This window comes from Hipposideros armiger, unplaced genomic scaffold, assembly GCF_001890085.2.
Source record: "Hipposideros armiger isolate ML-2016 unplaced genomic scaffold, ASM189008v1 scaffold_9, whole genome shotgun sequence".
Lineage (NCBI taxonomy): Eukaryota > Metazoa > Chordata > Mammalia > Chiroptera > Hipposideridae > Hipposideros > Hipposideros armiger.
Window position 1 is genome coordinate 2,218,918 of NW_017731359.1, and position 11,665 is coordinate 2,230,582.

An 11,665-nucleotide genomic window follows, 5' to 3' on the forward strand; every position below is an offset into this window, starting at 1 on the left:
TTCAGCATCTCCCACTGCATCTCTATGCTTCTAGAATGAGACACCAACATCCTTTTGGCCCCTACTTTATAGATATCACAGTGCTGATGCTTTGTGCCTCCCATTTATCCTTCACAATCATAGGTATTGTTATTCAGTATTTCACAGACAAGGAAACTGAGGCTTAGGGAGGTAACTGTCTCAAATCCTCATAGTTCGTGATGAAGCCAATGCTCAAATCCAGGGTTGCATGGTTCCAAAAGGTTCGCCCTCTCCACTCCACAGTCCTGCCTCAGCCCTGCGCCCGAAATTCTACCATTAGATGTAGCTCTTTGGATTGAAAACTGTTTGTACCTTCAAGAGCCTTTCCACTTAAATCCAGGCACTCCCCGCCAAGAGGTGGTGGGGGAGGAGCTGGGGTTAGGGGAGGTTCCTATGAAAATTCTCCCTTACACATTAACAGGGATTTGCTGAAAGTTACTCAGTTTAAGGACAAGGAGGGCTTCGAGAAGTGAGGCTAGTTTTCAGTGTGAGTGTGGATCTGAAAGTGTTGTAAGAAATGTCCCCTAAATCATGGAATTGTCAGTGGAAGAAGCCAGGAAAAACCAAAGGGGGTCCCAGACTCCACTTTGGGAAGTTGGAGGCCTTCATTATGCAGTGGGTGAAACTATCAGCTTTTGTACCTAGGGATGCAGATCAAGTACTTATCAGAGCTTGATTTGGTAGAAAAAAATTCAGGATGATGGAGTGGACTGGTGACTTATGGCAGTGTTCAGTAAAGTACTATACGAGACATGCTGAAGGTGGCCTGTTTTCCAGCAGAGAGTGAAGGGAACACGGCTTTGCTTAGAGGTGCCCTTTCTGCCTATGGCCTCTAATTCAAGATGGCTGACAGTCCTTACCCTGGGGCTCACAGAGCTGGAAAAGCCACATGTTCTATCTCAAGCCAAAGTTAACACACACACAGAAGCAAGGAGACTAGAGAGTTCCCAAGAGATAAGCTTGGGACATGGAAAAATCCTGACCTACCCCATCCTAGGCTCACTCAGCACATCCTGTTAAGCATTGTCTAAGAAAGGGGAGACTCACATGCTTTGTGAATTTGTATCTGGGAGCATATTAAGGGCAAAAAGAAATTACAAGAATTCTTATCCAAGGCTACTGTTTTTATTTCCTTCAAAGAGAGGCTAAAATGAAGGGGAGGCTATTAAACTAGGCCTCAACCTAAAGGTATTGCTTTCAAACTCGGGATGTGACCCAGTAGTGGGTTATAGAATCAATTTAGTGGATTGTGACTGGTTTTTCCTTCCTTCCTTCCTTCCTTCCTTCCTTCCTTCCTTCCTTCCTTCCTTCCTTCCTTCCTTCCTCCCTCCCTCCCTCCTTTCCTTCCTATTAAAAATGGAATAGAATAGAAAATAATCAGCATGTACTTCATATAGTCAGGATAGATATTGTTACATGAAACTTGCGATTTGGTTGTACATAAATCCACATTAATATACACACATGCATAATTATATACTGGGTCGAGAAGTAAATTTCATTTTTCATCATGAGTCATGGCCAGACAGTTTGAAAGTTAGTAGTTTGGGCAGACAGATAAAGCATAGAGGTTTTTGGCTAAATAATAGAAATTTCCAGGTTTAAAATACATGATCAAACAAAACCCCTGGCTATGGTTACTACCCAATGGAGTTGTCTAGAAGCAGAAAGATGGAAAGTCTATTAAGTTTTCATGAGGTGTGCACTGCCAAAGAAACTCCGTGAAATGATGACAGTATCCTGCAATTGCTCATACCTTAGACTGAACTTTAGGACAATCCCTAGCCCTGAACTTGTAGTAAATGGCTGTGAACTGTTAGAGCGGTTTAATTCCCAGAGAGCACATCTTCCCAATGCCTTCCTCAGAGATGCTCAATGGACAAGATGATCCTCCTTGATCTATACTGTATACCAAGAATGTTTTCTACTACCAGGAGTCTTAATTATTTCTGTTCTGTAAGGTATGATATATTCTAGTTTTCATTTTTCCCAAACAGAATTTCATTGTATACGTTCTGTCCTTTATCCACTGTACTGGATGCATTCGGCATACATAACTCATCATTTAATCACAGGTCACTGGACCACAAGGAGCTATCTCTGGATTCAAGGAGAGGGATTTCGCAGAATGGAGCAATTGTATGAGCGTTTGGCTCCTTTCCATGTGAGCTGCATGAATTTTTATGTGGCTATGCATTGTGAAAGTGTTTCTATGGGAGATGGGCATGAATGGATGTTGAGTGGCCAAAGGGGTGGACTGTAGATGACAATTATTGGTTGCTATTCAGCACGTATGTCCCCTTCCCCATTCTTCACAGTATGTGGATTTTCCTTCAGGAAACTACACTCCCACTCAGCCTGTGGACTTGGTGGGCTGTTCCAGCAGAGTCCTGAATAACTTAAGTCAGTCAGCACATTTTATTCCCTGATTAGTTATTTTTTCAGGGGTGGGCATTATGTCCTGAGATGGTACCATCAGGTGAATTTCAGTAATTGTACTTGGAATGATGGTACAGGAGCACTCTCTATCATCACTGAGTATGAATAAAGAAACATGGTCTTCACATTCGGCTGGCAGCCACCCCGTGACTTCAAGAGGAGCAGGCGTTAGGATGAGCTCAACAGTGTGGATGACCGATGAAGGAGAAGAAGGGCTCTGGGCCCTTCATTATTCTCTCGAGCACTTGAACCACACGGCCACATGGCCTGCCTTACCTCTGGACGGCCCCTGTGAGCCAGTAAGCCTGCTTGTTGATATCTATTTGAGTTGATTTCTATTACTTACATCATAGAAACTATACACTTCATCTACCTTGAACTTTGCTTTGCCAAACTTTCCTCTCAGATGTGGACTTGCTGAGCCTCTGTCCCAGGCCACCAGGAGGGTGGATTCTTTCACATTAGGGTTTAGTGGTCCCAGTGAGAGACTTCCTTCTGTGCTTAATTTCCCCCATATTAAGTACGTACTTAGGAAATGCATGATTCTCCATTCTTTTGGCGCACAAGGCTCATTACGGCGGTCTCTTGCCTATCCCTCCACTTCTGGCTCATTTTCCATTACTAGTCTTGACCACTATGTCATGGTAATATTACACTATGTAGAGTTCCAAACCCCAGACCATTTTATGTGCCTCTGCTCACACTAGTTTCTTTCTTTCCTTCCTTCCTTCCTTCCTTCCTTCCTTCCTTCCTTCCTTCCTTCCTTCCTTCCTTCTTTCCTTCCTTCCTCCCTTCCTTCCTTCCTTCCTTTTTCCTACCAAGAGTGCCCTATCTTCTCTACTGTCTCTGCTTCACACCTATTAATCTTTTTCGACCTGTGTTCTCCAATATGATAGCCACTGGCGATGCATAGCTACTGATCACTTGAAATTGTGGCTAGCAGAAATGAGGAACTGAATTTTTCATTTCATTTAATTTCATTTAAATTTTAAAATTTTAACTGAAGCAGTATAAAAAATGTTTCCATTAAACACAACTTTATTCCTTTGATGTGACTATATTTTACTTCAACTTGAAAATTTGGTGTCCACATTGAGATGTGCTGTAAGTATAAAATACACACTGGATTTCAAAAACTTAGTACAATTAAAAAAATATAAAATATCACAGTAATAATTTTCATATTTTGGTGTAGTGAAACGGTAGTATCTTGGATATAATGGGTTGAATGGGTAGGATTATTTTCTCCTGTTTGTTTCTTTAACGTGGCTACTGGAGAATTTTAAATTACATATGTGGCTCATAGTATATTCTTACTGGACAGCACTGGACTAGACCTTATCCAACATCATCTGTCTGAGAAAGCCTTCCCAATCATTATACTAGGCACAGTAGCCCCCCCCCCCATCTTCTCATGACACCCTCTTACACAGCACTATGGCATAAATTGACATGATCTCTTCATGTGTCTGTCTCCCTCCTGGTCCCAGACTACAAGTTTCTCAAGGGCAGGAACTGTGTTTTATATTTCCAGGGGCTGCACAGTTCCCGGCACAATAAATACTTGTGAAATAAATGAATGGCAAGCCACATCAAGTTCATAATCTCACAGGTATTTTTAAGTATAATTTCACGTACGACTACTTTTTAATATTCTGTTGTAGGGCTTCCTGGAGGCCTGGTCTTCTGGCTAAATCTCTAGGCCTCTGTGTGCAGTGCCCAACCTGGGCGTCTATACAGGGCAGCCTTTTCAGCAAACCTTCCAGCTCTTCCTAGAATCCTGCTGCAAGGAGGGGAACTGGTGGGTGCAGGGCAGCAGTAAGCCGTCAAGGACGAGCTCCAGGGGGAGTAGAGGAAAGAAAGGAGGAAGTGAGCAGAGGAGGAAGCAAGACCTCTCCTTTGGCTTCTGCGCAATGTGCGCTGAGCGCCGCTGCCAAGCAAACAGTGGCGTGTGGAGGAAGGCTGGGAAGCAGCAGCGGGGCTGGCTGTGGTATGCCACTGGGTGGAGTTACAATTTATAACAAGGGAGAGGCAACTGAAGAAAGAAAGATTCTTTTAAAAATTCTGCTGAAGCCTAATTAAAAAAAATTCCACTCCCTCATGCTCAAGTTTTAAGAGACTTCCCTTTCAGAATTATTTTCAGTCTGGTGGTAACAGGCAGGAAGAGTGTCAGATGTTCACCACGCTGTAAAGCGGATACTCCCCACCCCCTAAAACATAGGACCTGACCACATTGCTTTTCTGACTCGGGTTATGAGGATACAGGATATAAAGTTGTCAAGGCATAGATCTTTCTAGAAAGGAGTGTCCCATGTGATAGATTGAAAAAAAAAATTGGCAGCAGTATTAGTGCAGATCCTCCTACCAAGAGGCGGAGTGGATTTTGCCAGCCCTGGACTCTGGATTATACTCGTGGGACGTTAGCCAACCCGATGTAAGCAGAGGCTTGAAAAGTGCTTGCAAACGGGAGTTTGCTCTCTTTTGCTCTTGTTGGAATCCAGCCCCACCTGGAGAAGTCTAGGTTAGCTTGCTAGATACTGGAGACACATGGCCTGGTCACCCTTGTGGTTGACACGTATGTGACACCATCCAGGCCACCAGGCCTCAGAAAATCTTCCAGCTGACTACAGCCACACTAGCAAATCGGGTGACTCCAGCATGAGAACTTCCCAGCTGAGCCCAGACCAAACTGCCGCCCCCCCAGAGTGGTGAGCTAAAGAATGATTGTTGCTTTGAGCCTCTAGGATTTGGGGTGTTTTTTTTTTAATGTGGCAAAAGCAAACTAACATTCTGACAAAGAGGTGTGGAAATCCACAGAGAAATAGCCATCTTACACCTTAATATGATAGGAGTGATTCAGAGTACAGGCTTAGGAGTACGTCACTTGCTAGATATGGTCTTGGGCATCCTCGGTAACAGTGACAGGACCTCCTTGGTAGGGTTGTAATGAGAACTGTGTCAGCCAGGGTAGCACATGGGAATTAGGATACTTTAGGGAGAGTTTATACAGAGATAACAATATTTACAAAGGTGTGATCAGCGTTCTGGGAACCACAAGGGACAGTGCAATGCCCTGGGGCCATATTACTACCCCAGGTGTGAAGAGGCAAGGAGAGGGCATCTGACCAGAAGCTGGACACAGAGCAGACTGGGCCAGGACAGGCACGGAAAGGAGCTATGACCTTGGGGTGAGAGATGAAGCTGTTTTGCAGTGACTCAGCTGGGAAGGAGCTGGAGAAATAAAAACTCCGACCTCCACTTCTTCCTCCTGCACGTTTCTTGCCAGCATTCCTTGTTGGCCAAATCCAGCTGGAAACCACTGGACATACAGATCAGCCTTCTACGGCAAAAAGCAAGATGGAGAAGGAGGGAGGCTGGATCTAGGGAAGTAAGAGGTATCCATCCTAAGGATGGAAAAGCAACAATGCATCAAAAGCACTGGGCTTGTACCTAACAACCACTCACTATTAGTACTTTATCAGTATAAACTACAACTATGAGTGGCAGTAAAGGAAATGAGTATTTTTCGCCAGGGTGACCTGGAGAATGTTCTTGGAGAGGTATGGTTTGGGTGGCGGCTTGGAGGGAAGGAGAAAATAATAATGATAAGAGGGAACATTTACATGGAATTTACTATGTGCAGGTGCCACTTGGAATGCCTTACACACATTCATTTATTTAATCCTCATCACCATTTTATGGACGAGGTACTATTATTATCATCCCTATTCAACAGAGGAGAAATTGAGGCAGAGAGGTTAGATACGCCACTGAGGTCACAAAGCTAATAAGTAGTGGAGCCAGGATTTGAACCAATTTCAAATTGGTGCGAGGCGTGATATTCGTTTTTCAGGCATGTAGCTAGTGAGCTCTTGCAGAGGAACTAAGGAGTCATCCGGACGGACCAGAGTGTGGGGTTTCTGCTGGAGGACAGTGAGAGACAGTCTGGAGAGAGCTCTAAGGATCAGACCTCTGAAAGCCAGAATGATAGGCTGAGGAACTTGGCTTCCATTCTGGTAGGCGACGGCAAGCTGCTGAGGGTTTCTGAGAAGAGCAAGGCAACCACAGCAGAGCACCAGGAAGCTTAATCTGCATGCAGGGCAAAATTAACAAAGCAGGGAACAACTGAACACCCAGGAACCAGCTAGAGGATACTGCAGAGGTCCAAGCACCAGGAGACGAGGGCTTGCATGAGGATGCTAGCAACTGAGAGGGAGGGTGGGGGACACTAAGATTGCACTGCAAGGGGAGGCTCAATAGGACTTGGGGACTGAATGAGGTGGGTGTATCAAGAAGGGCTGGAGAAAGGTAAAAAGGACAGGGGTTTTGGGGCCTAGGTGACAGGGTCATGATGGTATCAGATGCACCATTCAGCTACACTTGGTGTACATGCTGGGAGAAAAAAAAACAGCCTATATCACCCAGTTTTGTGTGTTTTCTGGTTATCACACAAATGTCATGAAGTTGTACCAGCCCCCATTCAGTTGCAAAATAGCAACTGGTTTTGCCCTCTCAGCTCCTGGCAAATTCACGTGTGAGCCTGGAACAAGGATGAGGGTGGATTCAAGGGCTGCCCCCTGAGGCGGTGAGAGAACCAGGCTTGTGGGATATTGTCAGATTAGTTCTGGGGAAGCTGGAAGGATGCTTGGTTGCCCGGCGACAGTGCTGCCTCCACAGCAGCCCTTAGTTTCCTGCAGTCCCGGATGCATCTCATTAAAAGGAAAGAGGGATGGACAGCTGGCTGACATATTTTCTGAAGTGGCATTTTCAATGTCCCAAGTCTTGGTATCTTGTTTGTAAGTGGCACTTACAACATACAAGGGAAGGGGGGAAAAAAGGAGATGAGGAAGAAAAGTCTCCTAGGATCTCGAGCGCACGAGGAGTTGATCTTGACTCTATGATTTCAGCTTGTCTAACAGGGACGGGGTGCAGAGCCTCCTTGAAACCCACCTGAAATGAATTAGCCTGAAGTAAAAGTAGGTGTTTATCTCAAGTCATTGCCTCAAATAGCTGACTACCTGTTGGAAGAAGGGTCTGATCGATGCAAACCAGAGCAGCCGTGCGTGAGCTGTTACACAGCGGTTAGTATTGATCAGAGCTAAAGGCTGCCGATAGGAATGTGGAGTGAACTGACAGGCAGAGAAGAGAGAAGGAGGAAACAGCCTTCGCTGGTGGCAGCCGTGCAGAGGAGAGCCGATAAAAAGTCAATTCCACTTAACTGAATGGCTGCTAACTAAATATTTTTGGGGGCCAGAGCCTTCCCAGGTAGCAGCTAGAGCACCTCTGGTCTGGAACTGAGACATCAAGTGTGAGCTGGCATCGACAGGCAAGATGGCAGGGCCCTGGGGATGGGTGGGCGGGCAGACAGAGGAGAGCTCCGGGATGGAAGGATGGGTGGCCTTGGTCTTGGCTGAGCTGACGGGGGACACTGACCATGGAGCGCTGCTGACAGGCAGGGAAAGGACAAGAGCCAGGCTGGAATTTGTGAAACAGTTGCTAATTAATTAGTTCATGTAAAGCCCTGATGCTTTTCTCTGAATTTAAGTAAGGGGTGTTGAAACTAACTGACGCAGTAAGGAAAAGTTGATCAAGAGTTGGTCCGATTGCAGGGAGAGGCAGAACAGTACAATATAGGGTCATTAAGAGATTGACTTTGGGGGGAGGGTATGGTGTTCACTGCCAGCTTATTTTCCTGAACTTCAATGCATGCAGAAGGATTGCAATTCTCTTTCTTGAATGAGGTATAACTATGTAACTTGTTTCGGCTAATGAAACGTGAGTAGAAGAGGCGTGTCCCTTCTGGGTGGAAGCATTTAATTCCTTGTGCCCAATTTTCCTGCTCTCAGCTTGCAACTGTGATCATAGGTGCTTGCGTTGATATGGATAAGAGCAAAACTATCTGAATTGTTAACACATGGATAGTTGTCCAGAACTGCAATGGATTTTGTGTGAGTCAGGAATCACTTTCTATTGTGTCACATTACTGAACTGTTGGGCTTGTTTGTTACCCAGCATAACATAACCTTTTCTGACTGATACAGGGAGATCAGGTTTAGAGTCCTATGTCTACCAGTTGCTAGTAGTTAGGTGATGTGATCCATTGCTTAATCTACACAGATCTTGTATTATGTATATAAGCCACACAAAAACAGCAGCAACAATAAAAATTATGATGTGTTGAATGCTTACAACGTCTGTAGGCATGACACAGGCTCTGCATATATTAACTTGTGTAATTCTCAAAGTAGCCCTGCAAAGGATCCATTACCAGCCTCATTTTACAAATGTAGAACTCAAAACTCAGAGAAGTTAAAAGACTTTCCCATGGCCACACAGCTTGTAAATGATAAGCAGGAATTCAAACCCGAGCAGTCCACTTCAGAGCACTTTTCCTTAACCATTTTCTACTCCTCAGCTTAGGTGCTTAATAAATAACAAGTCTCTTGGTATAGACCTGGGAATAAATTCAACAACAGACTTATACTCAAGCACTCTATAGGGGAGAAGACGAAAACGTGTCTAGTATTTGTTTTGATCTTTTACTATCCCCCCAGCCCTCAGCCTCTGAAGGGTTTGAGCCTGTCTGGAATGTCCTTCGCCACTGGTTCTCCCAAATCTGGGTATTTCTAAAGCTCCAGATTAATTCCCTACACATTTGTGATATGCACAAGGGAACTCCTTATCAATGGAAGAGGCTGAATGGATTTCTGTCAGGGGGTGTTGTTCTGAGGAATTTCTCATCTACAAAGTGGGGATAATAACACCCTCCTCACTGGGTTGTTATAATATTTTTTTCATTTTCTTAACATCATACTTGTATTCTAGGTTTTAGACACTAGACACTGTGCTGTGTAATTATATACACATATGTATATATACATATGCAGCATATATGTGTATACACACATATATACATATATATTATCTATCTATGTATCTATCTATTTATCTATTTTAATCTTCACAGCAACCCTAGGAGGTATATATTTTATCTATTTTATAGATTAGGAAACTGAGGCTCAGAGAATTTAAACACTTTTTCATAGGTTGCCCAGCTAGAATGAAGGATGGGGGGGTGCTACTTCAAATTACGATTCCAAAGTCTGATCTCTTTTCTATTAAACTTTAGTGCTTCTCTCCCGCTTGTGGAGTTAAAATGGACTAACACAGTTAAGCTTTTCTTGGAGTACAGTGCCTGGCCCCTAGTAGCAGCTCAATAATTGGTGAACATTTATTGAGCAGCAACTAACCACTAGGCAGGGTGCTCCACAAACTTCCCAAAGGAATTCTTTAAGGAACTTGGACAACAAACATATAAGGAAATCACATCTTGTCCACACTGCTTTTCAAGATACTCTTGGACGGAGCCAAATCTCTAGAAAGCACTAAACAGAAGGGCTCCCAGGCCAAGCAAGTGGGCAGGGTGTAAGGAGCAGCAGCAGCTCTCATCGAGCTGGCGGGCTCGCTCGGTGGGTCTAGGTCCTGCCGACAGGTGCCTTCAGCCTCACGTCCAGCCAGCAGGGGATCTGGGCAGCTGTGCGGGTGTGAGAGGAGCCCCTGGACAGTGGGGCAGCCCAGAACATCCGAGAACCTGCTGTGTGCTCAGCTCCTGTCGTTCAGGATCACACTCATTCTTCACAATGAACCTCAGGAAGGTGATGTGAGTTGTCCTGGGTCCAAGGCTGGTATTTGTACCTGGGACTGAGTGTTTAGCCACGACACCAGCTGCCCTTTCCTTATGTCCTTAGGCATGGAAGAGACAGATGGTAACTGAATGCTCTGTGACCAGAGCTAGAATTTATCTAGACTGAGGTGTAGATTCCATCCAGCCCTGTGGATAAGGTCCCACCTGAACCACCACGGGATCCCCTAGGAAGAAGGGACCTTACACCAAGTACCTCCTTACTTTGTACTGGGCGTCGTGCTAGGCATCTCTTTACACCTTTTCCACATCCTTCCAAAGGGGATATCACTGACCCCATGTGATGACTGAGGAAACAGCCTCAGAGATGTTAAGTGGTATCTAGTATCGGTCCCTATTTTCTCTGTGCCTTTATGAGATCATGTCATCATTTTCCTGAATAACTGGCCCTTCTAAGCACCTTAATTAGGGAGTCATCTTTGCTCTCTGCTTGTTGAATGCGAGTTACTTACGAAATGCATTCCCTTTATTGATATATCAATATATTGATGTGCATGTGTGCGCGTGTGTGTGAGTGCGTGTGTATTTTGCCATCTCTATGCCTGGGCTCCTCTCAACCAATATTTTGGGTATATGCTGAGGGGAGTGTGCTGAAGCTATTTTGAGTTTCTGTACTTAATGCTTAGCAACTTTAATAAACTCCATTCCTTTAGGTAGTAGACTTAATATTTTAAGTATGGTTTTAATTACCATCCTCCTCATGTTGAAGGCAAAACCAGGAAAAGGGGGGAAAAAATCTAACCTACGAGTGCTGCCAGCGATTCTACTCTGTGTGAGAATGAAGGCCGGGATTCCAGAATGTAGGAGCTCAAGATTATTTCTTTGGGCACGGGCACATAATGCTTAAATCACTGCGAATTTCATTGGGTCCTATTCTCCCAGCACAGGCTGTAAACATTTATGTCTGGGCTTTCCCAGAAATGTGTCTTACAGAAGGGGTTAGCTGTTTGCCCATTTAAAATTCTGAAGGTGAACCCCTCTAACCTAACCCACATAATTAAAGTGGAAAATTTCTGGTGGAGAAAAAAAAACAACATCAGGGAAAATACCATGTTTGGGAAGAGAGCTGTACTCCTACAGTCTCAAGAGATGGCTTTGCATTCTCGGCACTTAATTATAACCCATTTTTCTGGGCGCTGCGATTCTTTCATGAGCTCTGTCTTATCTCCATGCTGAGACTATCAACAGCTTGAGGGCGTAATGTTGGAATGGAGCATGTGGTTGTTTTTGCAGTATAATTTTTAAACATTACATTCATTCATTTAAAAATATGAAGTATTTAAGGAAGAAAATAACAAAATAAAAACAATACTTTTGTTGTTTGGATAAATCCTAATTGCTATTAAAACAAAACCAATTTGCAGCATTGTATTTGAAAATTCAAGTAATACAGAAGAGTATGGCATGAAAAAAAAATTAAAAACCCTGTTATGTTCACCTGAGCTTAGTCCTTGCTCCACAAAACCTACCACTGTTAACATTTTCTTGTGAGTCCTTCCTTCA

General features: G+C 44.2%; 1 protein-coding gene across 1 annotated transcript; it reads right to left on the bottom strand.

Moving 5' to 3' along the window:
* Positions 1 to 7,664: 7,664 nt before the first annotated feature.
* Positions 7,665 to 10,392, bottom strand: LOC109388753 (putative uncharacterized protein C16orf47). The gene is given in 4 exon segments (XM_019653742.1): positions 7,665 to 7,709; positions 7,711 to 7,775; positions 7,778 to 7,905; positions 10,367 to 10,392. Coding segments are annotated over 4 exon segments (264 nt in total).
* Positions 10,393 to 11,665: the final 1,273 nt, after the last annotated feature.